General features: G+C 37.3%; 3 protein-coding genes across 3 annotated transcripts; 1 reads left to right on the forward strand and 2 right to left on the reverse strand.

Annotated features, from left to right (window-relative positions):
* Positions 1-7,900: 7,900 nt before the first annotated feature.
* On the forward strand, positions 7,901-8,776 carry LOC148550111 (uncharacterized). Its single transcript, XM_088493367.1, has one exon. The coding sequence runs from the start codon at positions 7,901-7,903 to the stop codon at positions 8,774-8,776; it is 876 nt and encodes a 291-aa protein (XP_088349493.1).
* A 560-nt stretch (positions 8,777-9,336) lies between these two features.
* LOC148550112 (uncharacterized) lies at positions 9,337-9,765 on the reverse strand. Its single transcript, XM_088493368.1, has one exon. It carries the CDS (start codon positions 9,763-9,765, stop codon positions 9,337-9,339), a length of 429 nt encoding a protein of 142 aa, XP_088349494.1.
* A 1,473-nt stretch (positions 9,766-11,238) lies between these two features.
* Positions 11,239-11,622, reverse strand: LOC148550113 (uncharacterized). The gene has a single exon (XM_088493369.1). It carries the CDS (start codon positions 11,620-11,622, stop codon positions 11,239-11,241), a length of 384 nt encoding a protein of 127 aa, XP_088349495.1.
* Between the last annotated feature and the right edge of the window lie 8,024 nt (positions 11,623-19,646).

Raw genomic sequence — 19,646 nt, forward strand, 5'->3', positions numbered from 1 at the left:
AAAATAATTTGCAACTTCATAATCTAAAGTATTGACTATTTCTACAATTTCTCTTGTATTTGTTATATGATTATTTATTACTAGTCCTTGATGTATATTTATAATTCTAATTTCATATTTATAATTTTTTAATTCTGTTCTAATTTCTATCATAATTATAATATTCTTTTTTACATGAATTATTATATGTAAAATCTTTTATCTGTTTGTCTTTTTCTTTTATATAATTTCTTAAATCCTCAAAGACTTCTTTTATTTCTACACTTTCTCTTACTTCTAAATATCTTCCTAATTTTTCAATTTCATTTTCCATCTTTTCTTTCAACAGCTTTAATTCCTTTAAATCGTAATATGATTTTTCAGACATTTATAAATTTCCTAAATTTAGTTCCAACTTGTTTATATTTATTCTTATTTCTATCTTTTTTATTATAAGATCATCAATTTTGACCTGAAGATTATTTAATTCTTTTTTATACTCCTTTATTTTATTTTTTAATTTTTTCGTTCTTATCCTTTTTATTTTATTTTCTGGTTTCTTAGTCTTTTTATGCTTCATAAATTAGGTAATCTTATTCTAAAAATAGTTTTGTTTAGCATTATTTATTTTAGAATTTCTGCAAATTCTATCATCGATTCGTGACTATTTTCTAGAGATTCTATTAATTTTTCTAGCTCTTCAACTTCTTTTTTCAGCTTGTTATAGATTATTTTTAGAGCCTTAAATGCTCTTTGATTTATTTCAGAAAACTGCAAATAATTCAAACGATTCTCTCTTTCAAAGAGCTCTTGTTTCTTATCTTGATAAGTTACATATATTTCTTCCTTATTTATTGTCATAATTTAATATTTAGAGTTTTATTTAATTTTTCAACCTTTTTTGTTAGTTCTTTTATTTCAGAGTCTTCTTCTTTAATTTTTAATTTAGATAAACTTAAGGGACTATTGATTTTAGATTCTCTTATTTGAAAATTTGATGAAACCGATCTTTTTGATGGTTCTTTTAATAATAGAACTGGATTTTCAATAGCTTTATATTTTGGTATTTCTGTTTTTACGATTTTTTGAAATAATTCATCAACATAAATTCTTTCTCTATTTTTAAATATTATACTATGATGGCTATTTGTTAAAGCATAATTTATTGCATATGTAATTGAAAATGGTTCATCATCTTGTTCCATTAAACTTTTTCTATGGAATTTATAAGCTAAACTTATAGATCTACCAAGATTTTCAGTTGATAAAGGTATAGCATTTCCAAGATGGGCATTAAATTTAACATTTACATTTGCCAAATTTCTATGAACAATCCCAATTATTTGATCTATTGAGTCATCAGTAATTCTTTTGTCACAGATTGCTAAACTTATTGGTGAATTAATTCCTTTCATATATGTAGATTTGATTAAAATTTGTATGGTACTAATATGGATCCATCCAATTTTAGATCTTTTCAGTTGATTCTTAATTTTCTCAATTTGTTTACTTAATTCTTCATCATTTATCAAAACTATTTCAAGTTCTCCATTAGCAGATTTTATTTTTACAGGGGCTTCAAGTTGAATTTTTCCATAATATATTATATTTTTTCTACTAAAAACTTCTTTTAACAGATTTTGTTTATTAAAATTTTCATTTGATTTGAGATTTAGTTCTGTTTTTAGAATAGCCTGTTTTTCATTATCTAATAAAGCAGTTAATCTATAATAATCAGATTCTTCCGTTAATTCTAAGCTTTCTAAATAATTCATAACTAAGAGATTAGAACAAAGACGTACCTTTTCTGGAGAAAAACTTCCTTTATTTAGTATATTTTATATAAGGTGTTTTTATCTCCAGAGGAGAGATTGTAAATATTAACTCCAGAGGGGAGTTTAAAATTATTTTTTCCTAAGAAAATTCTTTTGTCAGACTACAGAATCGCCTTGGCAGCTTCCTCCTTGCTCTCCTAGCATATGAGTACTCTTAGCCTTCTGCTTTCTGTTTTCTGATGCTTTTACATTTGCCTAAGCACTCTATTTATAATGGTTGGGTTTGATGGACAATTCCCATCCTTACCCTTCTTATGACGTCATTGCTTATGTCATTGTTTTTGCACCAGCTACATTGTTGGTGCTCTATGACCTAAGCGCTTACGTCATTATACAATAATGTTGAGGGATGCTTCAGATGCACTGTCCTCTTCTTTTATCATATGGGTGGATGTACTGTCCTCTTCTTTTATCATGTGGGTGGATGTGCTGTCCTCTTCTTTTATCATGTGGGTGGATTTCATTTCATTATTGCTTTCTTCAGATATTTCTGAGACACATAGCTGGCACTTGTGGTCTTCTCTGTCTTTTATCAAATAGCAGAGATTCCTTTTTATCCCTTCAGGGAGCTTTTCTAAGAGCCCGAATAAATTGTAGAATGCAGATTCAAATTCTACCAAGAGTCTCATCTCTCTTTCTTCAATTTCATTTCTTTTACTGGACACAAGCAGAGTATTTCTGCTTTTATAATTAATTCTTGTGTGAGATTCCCTTGTTATTTTTTGAGTTCTTTCAAAGACCCTTGCTAATGTGCTGGCTAGTATTCCTTCATGACTGTAGATTGGTAAATATTGAATTTGATCAATTGGTTGAAAGTTTCGTGGGAAGACAGACATAAATACTACTTGGTGTGCTGGAACTAAGCATTCTTCTTCTTCATTAAAAATAGGTTGACTATTTGTAAATTTTAGGGATATATCCCTTGGATTTACATTGTCAATCATATTTTTAAATCTCTTTACTGCATCAACAAATCCTGCAGGAAACTCACTAATAATTTTTAAATCATTAAAAATTAAAATTGTATCAATTAATCCATACTGAAAAAATTGATAAGTGTTAGATGGGGAAGCTTCTGGAAAAATAACCAGCTTTGTTAGCTGTTCTTTGGCAATAGGATAGTATCCCAAACTTGCCCTTTTTTCTTCAGTCCAATTCAGGACTATATTAAGGGTTTCTCTGAGATTTGATCTACAGACCCTTTTCTTTTCCTTGATTTCAGCCCTTGTAGGAATGCTTCTTATTATTCATGTTCTCTGGGTTTGAATTGGAGCTTTATCTGCTCTTTTTAGGGTTTGTTCTGGATGAAGAGCTTCATATTCCCTGAAGGATTCCTTTGCCTCTGCCAGTGTTAAAAATCCTCCTTTGTGAATTATCTTTGATTGATGTGTGAATGGTGCTGCTTTTTCCCAGGCATCATATACTCCTTTCATGGGGCCATTATAAATTACATAATATTTTTTATCTTGTGTGGATTTTTTAATAATTTCAGCAATTGTTTTATTTTCTGAAATTTTTTCTTCACCTGATTTGTCCACCATGCTTAGCTGGCTGAACTCTGATGGTTTTGCTTGTTGTGTTGATTTTATTGTTTTAATGGCCTTCTTGAGGGATTGGATCTGTGTCCTTATTTGCTGACAATGCTTGCATTCTTCAAGTTCTTGCTGATATTTTTGTATTTCTTGATTTAATGCGTTGTAAACGAACTCCATTCTCTTGTTAATGTATCTGCAATAACATTTTTGTTACCCTTAATATATTCAATTTTTATTGGATATTGTAACAAAAATAATTGCCATCTTGCCAGTCGCCCATGATTATAATCAACTTTTAAATTGTATCGAATGAAACCTGTTAGGTAACTAGAATCTGTCCTTAATGTAAATTCTTTGGGTAGTAAATCAATTTTCTATTTCTTAAGAGATTTAATTGCTGCTAGAGTTTTCTTTTCATGAGTAGTATATCTATGCTCTGTTGGTGTAAAAATCCCTGAAATATACCTGCAAAGTAATTCCTTTGGAGAATATTTAGAATCTAGTGATTCTTTTTCTTGTTCCCAACTTTTTATAGCTTTCTTAGCTTTTAGACATCCTGACCAGGTTATGTCTGAAGCATCTGTTTCTACTATTAAGTAGTCATTTTCTTCTGGAATATAAAGTTCCGGAAGCTTTTCACATAATTCTTTGACTCTTTGAATTTGCATACTATCTTTTTCTTCCCATTTCTATTCTTTTTTAGTACTTATTTTTGGAAATAAGTTTTTAGTGTATTCTGTTATATTCTTTAAAAATCCTTGATCAGAAATATAATTTATATATCCTAAAAATCTTTGTAATTATTTTCTATCTTCTATTTTATTAGGAAATAAATTTACCTTCTCTAAAATATTTGGTTGAAGTTTTAGCTTTCCTTGAGTGGATAAAATTAACCCAAGAAACTCTATTTCTTGTCTTGCTATTTTTGCTTTCTTTTTGCTAAGAACTAATCTTTTTTCTTTACATCTTTCTAAAACTATTAGTAATTTTTGATGATGATCTTCTTTATTCTGTTTTGTAAAAATTAATATATCATCAATGTAAACTAAGATAAATTCATTCAACTCTTTTATATTTTCTTCCATAAATCTTTGATAGATACCTGGGACTTGTTTTAATCCGAATGGTAAAACATTCCATTCATAGAGCAATACACTTGTTGATTCTTTTGTTGGGCAAGTAAAAGCAGTTAATTTCTTTGTTTCTTCGTCTAAACGAAGTTGCCAATATCCTGATTTTGCATCAAGAGATGAAAACCAAGTTGCTCCTTTGATTTTTTCTAAAATAGAATCTTTTCTTGGAAGTTTATGAGCATCACCAACAGTTGCTTCATTCATTTTCTTATAATTAATTACCATTCTTCGTTTTCCCCTTTTAATTTCATTATTGTTTTCGACATAAAAGGCTGGAGTCGCACGAGGACTTTTGCTTAATCTTATAATTCCTTTTTCTAAAAGATCTTTATATTCTAATGAGAACTTTTCTCTATCTCTTGCGGAATAAGGAATTTTATTTGGAACATTTATTTCTTTTGTAGGATCTTTTAATTTAATGCTTACTAATTCTTTATTTGTATTTTTAATATCTAAAGGATTTTCAGCGCAAATTTCATCCAAAAGTTCTTCTACTTTTATTTCAAGATTATTTTTTGGGATATTTATCTGAAAATATATATTTAAATAACATGTTTCTAATATAGAAAATATTTTAAATTTTAAAATCTTATCTATGGTAGTAGTTGGTATCTTTATACGTTTTGATTTTTGATTTATTGAAGAATCGTGTGGAGCTTTTAAAACTATATATGTTAATTCTTGAATGAATGGATGATATAGCTTTAAGAAGTTATTTCCTATGATAAAATCCATCCCAGAATCTAACATATATATGGATGGAACAATGAATCTATAATTTTGAATAAATATTTCAACTATTTCTGCTTTTTGGTCAATTTTATGTATTGATTTGTCAGCTATTCTAACTCTTAATGGTTTCTTTAATTTTTTCCAATCAAGTTTTATATTTGTACTAGCAAAGCATTGTGTTGCTCCAGAATCTATGAAAGCATTTATAAACTTTTTTGTTATTTTTATAGTAATAAAAGTGGCATTATTACTCAGTCTCTGAGTCTGTTTCTGAGACATATTCAAAAATATAGTCTAAATTATCATCTGATTCTTCTAATGGTTCCATGAAACAAGACTTAGCAATTTCTAATTGTTTGGTAAGATCTTTTTTATCCTTCTTTTTTGGACATTCATTTGCATAGTATCCTTCTTCCTGGCAATACCAACATTTACAATTTTTTTTTTGGGCAATAGTTATTTTTTTATTTTTTGTTTTTATTGCTATTTCTTTTTCTAAAATACCTCTTTTTTCTCCAATTTGGATAGTATTTTTTTTCTAAATTGATATTTTCTTTTTCTTTGAAAATTTTTATTAAGACCATATTTTTGAGGTATTTCTTCATGATCCTGACAGCAAATTCTAATTATGTTTTCAAATCTTTTTTGAGTTCCTTCTTGCTTACAACGTTCTTTTATTTCCTCTCTTATTGCAGAGGTTGCTCCGCCAAAATTATTTTCAATTGTTCCTCTATTTATTTCTCTTATAAATCTTCCCATTATAAATTCATTAGCAGGGTATAGAAGTTTTGTTATATACATATTAAGATAATGGTTTTTATCTTCTTCTTTTAGTTTATAATAATGTATTCTATATTCACATATATAAGATTTCACGTTACATAAATCATGTATTTGAATATTAGCTAAATGATTTTTTGCTTCTTGATATTCTTTATTATAGACTTCTTGTCTATGATCTATAATATTTTATCATAAACTATTATTTTTGTTGCTAATTCATCTATTATTTGGTTTTCTATTGATGTCATAAAATCTCTTACAGTTCCTTTAGTATGAAACCCTATATAATTCCAGATATCTCCTCCAGATAATTCACTAAGTTTTGGATTAATAAAGGCTTCTAATAAGAAGGAGTTCAACCAGTTCTCGAAAATTTCTTTTTCATTCTTTTTACAGTCTAAATCGAGCATTCTTTCTTCTTCCGTTTCCTGAATTTTAGGAACGTACTTTGATGGTATTTTTGTATATTTTAAATTTTTATTTATAAATCCCTTTTTAAAAGCATAATTTTCAAAACCTGTTTCCCATTTAAATTGAGATTGATTATCCTTAGATGTTCCGGCTTCATTTTTCACTTATATTGGAATTGCTGGTTCTTCATCACTTGAATAGTCTAGGATATGTTTTTCATTTTCTATATTTTCAGAATTTACTAATTCTTCTTCTATTTGAAATTCTTGTTCCATAATGTTATTTTCTTGAGCCATTTTTAATTGTTTAAAAAGCATTGTAACTTCTTCTAATTTTTCTTCGATATTCATAATTTCAATGGTGGTTTTACTTTTAGTTTCGTTATGTTGACTATATTTTGAATGTTTTCTTCTTTGGGATTCTCTTTTTCCTTATTTCTTTGAAATTTTATGAATACTAAAATTTCTTCAAGCATATCTACTATAGAATTTAATTGTGGGTTAAAAGTGTGATAGAGATGTGGGAAATCATTTCCATGGTAGCATTTTTTAGAAATTCCATGTGAAGTATAAGTTTTTTCAGGTTTTTGAAGTCCTTCAATAAAACTTATAGTAAAATAAAGATTTTGAGAAAAATCATTTTGGATTGATTTTAAGAATTCGGTGTCATTACAATTAACATTAGTTAGAACTTAGAATCATTAGTTTTTGATCTATTAATTTTGATAAATTAATTATTTCTTCTCTTAAATCTTCTAATTTACTTTTTTCCATTAGGTGACACTTTTTATGCTATGGTTTTAAGTGTTATGTAGTTAAAAGTGTGACTTTAGAATGTATGGCTTAGGTTTTGCCACGTAGGCGTCTTTAGATAAAGTTGTTTTTAGGATCTTTATTTAAGTGGTGCCTATGAAAGAAATATACTATTTATGCGTGACAGGATACACTACTAGTTAAATATAATAGGAATGAGGTGGCAAAAAATTAATTATATTCCCTAACTTTTTCTCTGTGTTTCAATGGGTCAATTCCATGCGTGCGCGTCGCTGCCATTTTCTTCAAAACTCCATTTTGTGCGTTCCTTCTATTTTTGCGTGTTTTCTTTCTGTCTTCTAAGCCATTCCTACCCTATGAAACCTGAAATTACTTAACACACAGATCACGGCATCAAATGGTAATAAAGAATAATTAAAATAAAATTTTTTAAGGCATAGGAAACATGTTTTCACATATATCATAGAATAAGGAAGGAATTATAAAACCATGCAAATCTTATGAATAAGTGGGTGAAGAATTGATAAAAACACTCAATTGAGCACAAGATAAATCATAAAATAGTGGTTTATCACTCCTCATGGGTGATCAATATGTGGCTAGGAGTTATATAAGTATGTGGTCGTTTGGTTGTTTGCTCATGTTGTTGTTTTGTTTTGTTTTTTATTTTATTAACCATTTTACCGACTAACAAGCTTTGGTGCGTTGTTTCAGTATCAATGGCTGGCGAGCAGGTTAAACTTGATGCTTTATTCAACACATTTCTGTTTGGGGGTAGCGATGATGACTCTGCCACCCGTACTAACGAGGTGCCTCCCCCTTCTGTTGTCGAGGCTGACGCCCAATCTCAGCCTACACAAGGAGAGGTGGCTGGGACCAGCTCTGGTCTGAGTCCCCGACTAGAGGTTGAGACGGAGGGTGGAGGACCTGAGGTTATCGTCGTCGAGAATCCGAGGAAGAGGAAACCATCCTCCAGCCCTGAGAGGGTCCTCACAGTGATGGAGAAGAACTTTGATGCAAGTAGCTTCATTGATTTCCATCTCCTACCTGGCACAGAGGACTTCTTCCTTGGCGGGGATCTTGCCTCTCAAGCTAAGTGGGTGTACCGCACCTTGCTCTGGGCAGCTACTATAGCGAGGAAGGCGGAGCCCGTCTTGGCGGGAGCTCGGAATATGGAAAACAAGCTTCAATCATGTGTCAGCGTCAATGAGAAGTACAAACTTGAGGTGAAATCACTGCAGGCTCAGTTGGCTGCTTCCGAAGAGAAGGTTAAGACCTCCGACGAGATGGTTGTGTGGCTCACTGAGCGAGAGCTTACTCTGGAAAGCCAACTTAATGCTGCTCAAGGTCAGGTGAAGAAACTCGAAAAAGAGCGTGATGAGGCCCTCTCGTCGGTGATCGCTGCCAAGACTGAGGCTGTTGAGCTAAAGAAAAAGTATAAAGAGACCGTGAAGCAAGGTAAGAATGCCATCCTGGTGACCGAGGAAGCGATCAAGGCTCAAGTGAAGCTGTTAGCTCACGATTTTGATAACTCGGCTGTCAGCATTTTTAAAACCATTAAGGATGGCAAGATCGTCAATATCCCGAATAAGTGATGTAACCTCACTTGTTGTATTTTGTTTGGATTTTTGTAATTTGTGTAGATCTTTGAACACTTGAGTAGTTTTAGCGAACTTGTTTTACCGTTTTGTCGGTAGATAACAAATTGCTTGTTTACCATTTTAAGGATTTGCTGGCTGTGTTTGCTTACCATTTTATTGGTAATTAACTATTTGCTTGCACTTGTTTATCGTTTCGTTGGTAATTAACAAAGCCAGATTGTGGCTTTTTTGTTTGAGTGCTTGGAACTTGGCCTTATTTAACAGCCATTTGTTGTAGCGCTTACAACTTCAGTGGTTCCCGGGGTGATCAATCCCAGGATGCCGTGTCGTTATGGAATTGGTTACCTTTACTTGGTAAAGTAATTTGAATAATTTGAATAATATTGAAATATGAAATGAAAAAAGGAGATAACTAGCGTAGCCTAAACACGATTATATCATGATGAAATGCAAATAAACATGAAATGAAACAACTAATGGGAGGTAATGCAACATGAAACGAAACGGGGCTTACTAAAACGGCACATCGCCTGCCCTCGGGTGTACTTCGGCCTTTAGGAGTAGAACCTTCTTAGTTTTCTCGCGTTCCATGTTCTGGGAACCTCCTTGCCATCCAGTCGTTCCAGCTTATAGGCCCCGGTGCCGACCACTTCCTTTATCATGTATGAGCCTTCCCAATTTCCCGCCAACTTTCTTTCCCCAGGTGTCGGGAGACCCACGTCATTGCGTCGCAAGACTAGGTTGTTTGGCTCAAACTCTCTTTTTAATACTCTGGCATTGTAACGCAAGGCCATCCTTTGTTTCAACGTAGTCTCTGATAAGTGGGCCATTTTCCTAGTTTCATCTACCAAGTCCTTCTCCACGGCTTCGTTGACTCCTCCCAAGAGTAGTCGTGGACTCGGTTCCCCAATCTCTACTAGTATTATTGCGTCCACCCTGTAAGTGAGCCGGAAGGACGTCTCCCCAGTAGATGACTGCTGCATTGTGTGATAGGACCAGAGGACCGATGCTAGCTCGTCTATCCAGGCTCCCTTCTTCTAGTCAAGTCGCTTTTTGAGGCCTTGTAAGATGACCTTGTTGGCTGCCTCGACTTGGCCTGGGGGTGCTCAACGGACGAGAACTTCTGCTTTATGCCTAAGCCGACAAGAAATTCTCCGAATTTTTTGTCAGCAAACTGTGTCCCGTTGTCCAAGATGATGACCTCTGGGATTCCAAACCTGGCTATTACTTGTCTCCACATGAACTTTCGGCAATTTTCCGAGAATATGCAGGCCAATGGCTCGGCTTCCACCCACTTGGTATAGTAGTCAATGGCGACAATGAGGTACTTGACCTGCCCAGGTCTGACCGAGAAAAGCCCTAACAGGTCAACTCCCCATTGAGAGAATGGTCGAGAGGCCATCAGTAGGCTCAGTTCAGCCGCCGGTGCTTTATGAAAGTTGGCATTCTCCTGGCATCTTCTGCATCTCTTCACGAACTCTTTGGAATCTGCCATCATTGAGGGCCAGTAGTAACCGGCCCTGACGAGTTTTCGAGCCAAGGCTTTCCCTCCGATGTGGTGGCCGCAACACCCCTCGTGGACTTCGCTTAACACGTAGTCCGTTTGGTCGGGGCGTAGGCACTACAATAAAGGTTGGTTGAGCCTTTTCTTAAACAGATGGCCTTGTATTATTGTATACTTAGCCGCTTCCCTTCTCAGTGCCTTCGCCATCTTTTCATCACTAGGGAGTTTACCATTTTCCAGGAAGTCGCTGATCGGGTCCATCCATGAGGGGGAGTCATCCGCCCGGGTTATATGCAATGTTACTGTGGGCTCTTTCGTCAAACCTTGAATGAGAGATCGGTTACCCATTCCTGGCTTTGTGCTCACCAGTTTTGATAGGAGATCAGCCCATGTGTTTCTCTCCCTTGGAACGTGCTGTACCGTGACCTCGTCAAACTTATCACTTACCTTTTTGACCTTCTCCAAGTATTTTTGAAGCAGCGAGTCCCTAGCTTAATACATTTTGTTAATCTGCAATGTGACGACCTGAGAGTCACTGCATACTTTTGCTCTAGTGGCCCCGACCTTCCTTGCCAAGAGTAGGCAGCCAAGGAAGGCCTCATACTTCACCTGGTTTTTGGACACCGGGAACTCAAATTTGATTGTTTGCTCGTACACGACTCCGGTTGGGCTCTCCAGAATTATACCCACTTCTCCGAACGTTTGGTTGGAGGCTCCATCCACATGGAGCTTCCACCGAGTGTTTGGTGTCCCAGAGGGGTTTCCCGTCACTTCGACTAGAAAGTCGGCCATTGCTTGGGCCTTGATTGCATGTCCAGGATCCTACTGTAGATCATACTGAGACAGTTCGATTGCCCAGGTCATCATCTTGCACGCTAGGTCGGGTTTTTTATAGTACCTGGCGGATCGCCTGGTCCGTCCTGACGATTATTTGGTGCCCTTGGAAGTATTGTCATAGCCTGCGGAAGGAGGTCAGGAGCGCATACACCAGCTTCTCCAGCTTACTGTATCTCAACTCTGCTCCTTGTAGTGCCTTGCTCACAAAGTAGACCGGCTGCTGGATCTTCCCTTCTTCCCGTACCAGGACAATTTCCAGAGCCTCCTCGATTACTGCTAAGTACAAGTATAGTGCCTCTCCATTTCTGGGTTTGCTGACAGGTGGTGCTGAGATTATGTTTTTGAAGTGATTGAAGACTTCCTCGCACGCTGGGGTCAATTCGAACACTATCCCTTTTTTATTAAGTTGAAGAACGGCAAAGCCCTGGTGGCCGATGCACCGAGGAAATGGGATAGTGCCGTGAGCCTTCCCGTTAGTCTCTGTACGTCCTTTACGCATCCCGGGCTCTTCATCTGCAAAATTGCTTCACATTTCTCCAGGTTGGCTTCCACTTCTCTCTGGGTTATCATGAAGCCTAAGAACTTCCTGGCTTCCATGGCGAATACGCATTTAAGAGGGTTGAGCCTCATCCTGTGTCACCGAAGAGAAGCGAACACGGTTTCCAAATCGCTAATGAGTGCTTCGGCCTGGGTGGTCTTCACCAAAATGTCATCTACGTATACTTCCACCATTTCGCCGATAAGATCACTAAACACCTTATTCATCAGCCTTTGATAAGTAGCTCCCGTGTTTTTCAGTCCAAACGGCATCACCCTATAGCAGTACGTACCCCCGGCATTATGAACGCCGTTTTTTCCTCGTCTGGTCGGTGCATCATTATCTGGTTGTAGCCAGAGTATGCGTCCATGAAACTCAGAAACCGATACCCCGCGGCCGCGTCCACTAAGGCATCAATGTTGAGGAGGGGGAAGGAATCCGTGGGGCAGACTTTATTGAGATCGGAATAATCCACACACATTCTGCATTTCCCATTGGCTTTTTTGACGAGGACTACGTTCCCCAGCCAAGTCGAGTAGTCCAATTCTTGGATGAACCCCGCTTCCAGTAGACTGGCCGTTTGCCTGGCGACCTCGTCAGCTTTTTCCTGGGATATTTTTCTCCTCCTTTGTGCCACTTGTTTAGCTTCTGCCTTCACAACTAGGTGGTGAGACATGAATTGGGGGTCAATCCCCAGCATGTCGGCTGGTGTCCAGGTGAACAGGTCGCCATTTGCCCGGATCATCTCGACCACTTGTTCTTTCAAGTCATGAGGGAGGTTTTTGTTCACGAAGGTGAACTTTTCTTCCAAATCGCCAACCCTGAACTTCTTGAGGTCCCCTTCAGGTTCTGGCATGGGCTTGTCGTCGACCTTGGCGTCTAGATCGGCTAGGAAGACCCTGGATGCCTCTTTGGATTTCTTTCTTAGGGAGAAACTGGCGTTGTCGCATGCGACTGCCGTTTCCAAATCTCCCCTGATGGATCCAACTAACCCATCATCAGCAACAAACTTCATCATCAATAGCTTTGTACAAATCACTGCTCCGAACTCATTGATAGTTTTTCTTCCCAAGATGAGGTTGTAGGCCATGGAGTCTCTTAGGACCACGAACTCCGCCTTTACTGACCTCTTCCCTCGTCCACCTCCTATGGATATTGGCAAGGAGACTATCCCATAAGGTTTGATAAAGTTATCACCTAACCCAACAACACCGTGTTAGTGGGTCTTTAGGTCGGTGTCACGGAGGCCCAAAGCATCAAACACGTTACGGAACATGATGTTCGAATCAGCTCCAGTGTCTACCAGAATTTGCTTTACTAGGCCAGTTCCCACCCTGGCTGTGATCACCATGGGAGGGTTCTCCGGCAAGTCGTCAAACCATTGGTCATCAGGTCCGAATGATATTGACGGTACCCTCCTGGAGGGAGGCACGGAACTAGATGATGACACAGCCAAAACTTTGGCGTCTTTCCTACATGCCAAAACTTTGTCTCTACCGACTACAATGTTTACAATAGTGAGGTCACGCTCATTGTCCTCCTCGGGTTCCTGTCTCTGCCTCACAGCGCGGCTCCTGTCGTCGCCGGATCGGTCACGATCCCGCCTCCTGGGCTCCCTTATGAGGTGGGAAAATTCTGCCAGCTTACCTTCCCGGATTGCCTACTCCAGAGCATCTTTCAAATCAAAACAATCTTGGGACTTGTGATCAAAGCTCTTGTGGTAGTCGTAGTAGAGGTTTTTGTTCCCTCCAGTCCTATCCTTAAGTTGTCGGGGCTTCGACAGGATGCCTTTGTCGGCAATCTATTGGTAGACTTCGATGATCGGGGCTATCAGGGGAGTGTAGTTAGTAAACTTCCCCACCCGGGGGATCGGCTTGAAGGCTTTAGCTGGTGCCCCGTCTTTGGACTGCTTTTTCGGCCTTTCCCCGCTACCGGGATGACGAGAATGGTTATAGGGGGCTGTCACTTGTTGGCTGCCATGACTTGGCTAACTTCCTCATCGTTGATATACTCCCTAGCCACATTTTGAATTTCTTGCATCGTCCACACGGGCTTTGTGGTAAGGTGCTTTCTGAAATCTTCGTTCAGTAACCCATTTGTCAAACATAAACTGGCCACCGAGTCGGTTAGGCCGTCAATCTCCAAGCATTCATCATTGAACCTATCCAGATATTTCTTGGTCGGTTCCTGATGCGGTTTTTACAACCCACACTACTAACCGGCAAGTGCACCAGGTCGTACCAAGTAATACCTTACGTGAGTAAGGGTCGATCCCACGAGAATTGATGGATTAAGCAACAATAGTGTTTGATAGGCTTAGTTAGACAAACAGAAAATAATGTTTGTGCAATAATAAAGATATTAAACAATATAAAGAATATTGAAGGAAGGTAAGTAAATAAATTGGGAAGAAAATATGGAAGAAAACAATTAAGATTTTAGAGTTATCTATTTTTTGGATTGACTTTTCTTACTAACTATTCTAATTATGCAAGATTTAATTTATGGCAAACTGTATGTGACTAGACCCTAATTTCTTAGACCTTTCTAGTCTCCTCTAAAATTCATTAACTACCAATTCCTTGGTCAATTAATTCCAATTAGAGGGTGATAATCAATTTCTAGTTTATATGCCACAAAAACTCTAATTACCCAAGAAATAAACGGATTATATGTCATGTATCCTGTTAAATTCAGATAATTAAAATTTAAGAGAATATGTTTTCAAGCTGTTGTTCAAGTAAAGAGCTGTTCTAAGTTTTATAAGAACTCAAATAGAAAGAGGGTCATACTTCCGTTCCACCCAAATTCATAAGATGAAGAGCGAAAACAATTCTTAAATCATAAATCTATACATGAATTAAAATAGAAAAAGTAATAAAATCAATCCATACAAATAGACAGAGCTCCTAACTTTAATAATGGAGGATTAGTTGCTCATGATTCAGAGTAGAAAATTAGGATTGTAAATTGGAATGGAATAATGTTGTTCTGGAATAACCCTGTTGGCATTCCTTTTATATTTAATCCTAATAAATTAAAAATCTAATTATCTAAAATTAAAAATAATCATCTCATTTCCTAAAAGATAAGATTTGAATTTAAATTAGAATTATTTAACAAGTCTTCAGTTGATGGGTGGAGACCACTTGTTCTGTCCATTCTACAACTTCTAATCTGTGTTTTCTGGGCTGAAAACTGAGTTAAAACAACCCAGAAATTACCCCCAGCGTTTTTTTGCATTTTCTGCACGTGGCGCATGTGACGCGTCCGCGTCGTCTACGCGTTCGCGTGGTTTGCGCAGATTCCAGTCTACGCGTTCGTGTCAAGCACGCGATCGCGTCATTGCGATCTCTCCATTCTGCGTGATCGCGTGAGCCACGCGTCCGCGTCGGTCTTCGCTGGTCATCTCTTTGGTTTCTTCTCTTTCTCTGCAGAAACTTCATCAAATCCATCCGAATGCTACCTAAAATAAATAAAATTGCACAAAACTCAAAATAGCATCCATAGTGGCTAAAATCTAATTAATTCTGAATTAAACTCAACAAATTAGATGCAAATTCACTAGGAAAAGATAGACAAGATGTTCACGCATCACAACACCAAACTTGAACTGTTGCTTGTCCTCAAGCAACCAAAACTAATATAGGCTTAGGATGTGAATTTGCATGAGAATGAGAGTTCGATTAAGCTCGTGTCTCTTTTTATAGTGGGGTTTATAACTGTAATCCTGAATAGTTTTGGCATCTCACTTTCCTTTGAATCAGAAGAATGTTATTGTCATTCGGAATTAGAATCCATATAATATTATAAATTCTCTGATCTTTTATTTTTCAGTTTAATCCTTGAACACAGCAAAATTTACTTTAATTTATTTTTCTTTAGTGCTTTGCACCTTGAGCCTAGCCGTGACTTTAAATGTTTTGTCTCAAGAGTGACTTGACACAGAAACACCACAAGCACTTAACTGGGGAACTCTCTTTGAGTTCTGATTTTTCTTTCAGTTACTCCCAGATAGTGGTGCTCAAAGCCTTTGGCATACTCTTGTTGAATGCAATTGATCTCGACTTTAAGTGTTCTGTCTCAAGAATTACTTGACACAATCACACCACAAGCATATGACTAGGGAAACAACTCTTTGAGCTTTTAATCATGTTTGACCTCCCTAGTCATTGATGCTCAGAGCCTTGGACCTTGCTTTTATTTATTAATATATATATATATATATATATATATATATATATATATATATATATATGTTTGCTGTTTCTTTTTGCTTCAAGGATTAAATTTTTGTTTATTTCAGAGAAGCCATAATAATTCTCTAAATTCCTGTTTCTTGTACCTCAACATTCTCTGATTCAAATTCAAATATGCACTGTTCATGTCATGCATTCAGAATTACAATTAATACCACCACATTTAAGTAAATAAGACTATTCTTAAAATTAACTCAATTTTCCATGCAATACATCACTTCTTTTCTTTTCTTTTTTAGATTCAAGTTCAGTAAGTGGTACATGAAACATCTTTTCGGAATTAAAGCAATTAAAAGAATACTAAACTAGTCCTAGGATTCTAACTAATAAAGGATCATGCAACAAACAAAGCAAAATAGCAGAAAGCCGGAACATATCATAGAAAAAGAGGGGAGGAATAAAAAATGAAAGGAACTCAACCATCTTAGTTATCCTAGCGGTCGTTTTATTCTTCAGGTTGTGCTCCTCAGTGAAGATGATTCACCTCCCTTTTGGTGCCATAGGAATAAACAGAAAACCTTTAAGCGAAGCGTCAACACCAAACTTAAAGGTTTCCTTGTCCTTAAGCAAAGAAGAACTGAAAATAGAAAGATATAAGTTATTATGAAGAAAGAAAAAGAAGAGGATAAAATAATAAGAGAAAATTAGGAGTGGGAGAGAGAGAAAGAAGACTGGGCGGAACTAGTGTGGCGCAAGCAACGCGGACGCGTGGGTCACGCGTTTGCGCGGTTAGCGCGCTATTAAAGTGATGCGATCGCATCATGCACGCGTCCGCGTGCCCTATTTTTTGTGCAATTCGCGCGAAGGCAGCCACGTGCCAGCACGACTTTCTGGTTAAAAACCCAATCTGCCAAAATTGTGGGTGATGCGGTCGCGTGGATGGCCTATATTGAAAAACGACGCGGACGCGTGGAGTGAATTGTGCTCCTAGCATGGTTCCAGTGCTACTCCAGCTAAACTTACTGCCATACACCATTATTTACGTCGATTTTGAGGTCACGCGTTTGCGTGAGCGACGCGGACGCGTGGGAGGCAGTTTTCCTACATGACGCGGACGCGTCAGCGACGCGGTCGCGTGGATCAATTTGTGCCAAAGGCACTATTCCAGCGCCACTCCCTCGCAACTCTCTGTAATTTTAATTTTTTTTTTAGGTTAGTATCCGGCTCCTGTTTTAAGATAGCTGCATGATCAGAAAATTAGCAAGAACTCAATGGAATCAAATAGGTAGGAAAACTACTACTACAAAAAATAACTAAGGATACGAAATTATCGGGTTGCCTCCCGACAAGCGCTTCTTTAACGTCACTAGCTTGACGGTCAGTTCTGCTAGTTCAGCAGATGAGTGGACCTCTGGCGATCAATCTCGCCTCCAAGATAGTGCTTCAACTTCTGGCCATTCACTGTGAATTTCCTGTCATAATTCTCTTCCTGTATTTCCACATGACCATATGGTGAATCTCTGGTAACTACAAATGGTCCTGACCACCGAGATTTCAGCTTCCCGGGAAAGAATTTGAGCCTTGAATTATACAGAAGCACTCTCTGTCCTAGCTCAAAGACTCTAATGGCTATCTTCTTGTCATGCAATATCTTATTTCTCTCCTTATAGAGCTTGGCATTGTCATAGGCTGAGTATTTGAATTCATCAAGCTCATTCAACCGAAGCATTCACTTAATTCCTGCAGCTTCTGAATCAAGGTTCAGGTACCTGATTGCCCAGTAAGCTTTATGCTCCATCTCAACTGGCAAGTGACAGGCTTTGCCATAGACCAACTGGTAAGGGGACATGCCAATGGGAGTCTTATACGCTGTCCGGTATGCCCAGAGAGCATCATCAAGCTTCCTAGACCAGTCCTTTCTTGAAACACTGACGGTCTTCTCTAGAATCCTCTTAAGTTTCCTGTTGGAAACTTCAACCTGTCCACTTGTCTGAGGGTGATAGGGGGTTGCCACTTTATGACGGACTCCATATCTCTGCAAAAGAGAGTCCAGCTATCTGTTGCAGAAATGGCTTCCTCCATCACTAATGAGTGTCCTTGGGACACCAAACCGGCTAAAGATATATCTCTGAAGAAAGCTCATTACCACTTTGGTATCATTGGTGGGCAAAGCCACAGCTTCCACCCACTTGGACACATAGTCAACTGCCACTAGAATATAGTTGTTTGAATGTGAGGGTGGAAAAGGTCCCATGAAATCAATACCCCACACATCAAACAACTCAACCTCAAGAATCCCCTATTGTGGCATTTTATGGTTTACAGGAAGATTTACAGCTTTTTCACATCTGCCACAGTGCTTCACAAATGCTCTTGAGTCCTTGAAGAGAGTCGGCTAGTAGAAACCCGCTCTGAAGGACCTTTGTAGCTGTCCTTTCACCACCAAAGTGGCCTCCATACTCGGAACCATGACAGTGCCAAAGAATCTGCTATTTTTCTTCATCTGGGACACATCTTCGGATGATTCCATCTGAACACCTTTTAAAAAGGTATGGTTCCTCCCAAATGTAGTAATTTGCATCAGTCAATAGCTTCTTCACTTGTTGCCTACTGTACTCCCTTGGGATAAAATTCATGGCCTTATAATTTGCAATGTCTGCAAACCATGGTGCCTGCTGAATGAGGAACAATTATTTGTCTGGAAATGTCTCAGTCACAGCTGCGGGTGGTTGTACTCCTGCTTTAGGCTCAATTCTGGAGAGATGGTCAGCTACTTGATTTTCTGACCCTTTTCCTGCCTTTTATCTCAATATCAAACTCCTGAAGGAGCAACACCCATCTGATTAATCTTGGTTTAGAATCCTGTTTGGTTAGAAGATACTTCAAAGCAGCATGGTCAGTATAAATAATAACCTTAGAACCAAGTAAATAGGACCTAAACTTATCAACAGCATACACAACAGCTAATAATTCCTTTTCTTTAGTTGTGTAATTCTTTTGGACATCATTTAACACATGGCTGGCATAATAAATGACATGTACAAGCTTACCATGCCTCTGTCCTAAAACAGCTCCTATAGCAAAGTCACTAGCATCACACATTAATTCAAATGGTAGATCCCAGTCAGGGGGAGCTATAATGGGAGCAGAGGTAAGGTTTGATTTTAGAGTTTCAAAAGCATGCAAACAATCAGAATCAAAGACAAAAGGAACATCAGCAACCAACAGGTTGCTTAGAGGTTTAACAATTTTTGAAAAATCTTTTATAAATCTTCTATAAAATCCTGCATGACTCAAGAAACTCCTGACTGCCTTAACATTAGTTGGTGGTGGTAATTTTTCAATTACCTCCACCTTTGCTCTATCAACCTCAATTCCCTTACTTGAGATCAGGTGTCCAAGAACAATACCTTCTATAACCATAAAATGACATTTTTCCCAATTTAAAATAAGGTTTGATTCTTGACATCGTTTCAAGACAAGAGATAAATGCTTAAGGCAGGATTCAAAAGAATTACCAAAAACAGAAAAGTCATCCATAAATACCTCAATAAACTTTTCAACCATATTAGAAAAAATTAAAAGCATACACCTTTGAAAAGTTGCTGGAGCATTGCAAAGTCCAAAAGGCATTCTTCTGTAGGCAAATACTCCAAAGGGGCATGTGAATGCTGTCTTCTCCTGATCTTGAGGGTCCACTGCAATTTGATTATATCCAGAATATCCATCTAGGAAACAATAAAATGCATGACTAGCTAACCTCTCAAGCATCTGATCAATGAAAGG

This window comes from Arachis ipaensis, chromosome B7 (genome assembly GCF_059453495.1).
Source record: "Arachis ipaensis isolate K30076 ecotype BB chromosome B7, ASM5945349v1, whole genome shotgun sequence".
NCBI lineage: Eukaryota > Viridiplantae > Streptophyta > Magnoliopsida > Fabales > Fabaceae > Arachis > Arachis ipaensis.

Excerpts from the sequence above, each read along its gene's own strand:
- LOC148550111 (XM_088493367.1), top strand. The coding sequence starts at position 7,901 with ATGGCTGGCGAGCAGGTTAAACTTGATGCTTTATTCAACACATTTCTG.
- LOC148550112 (XM_088493368.1), bottom strand. The coding sequence starts at position 9,765 with ATGCAGCAGTCATCTACTGGGGAGACGTCCTTCCGGCTCACTTACAGG.
- LOC148550113 (XM_088493369.1), bottom strand. The coding sequence starts at position 11,622 with ATGCGTAAAGGACGTACAGAGACTAACGGGAAGGCTCACGGCACTATC.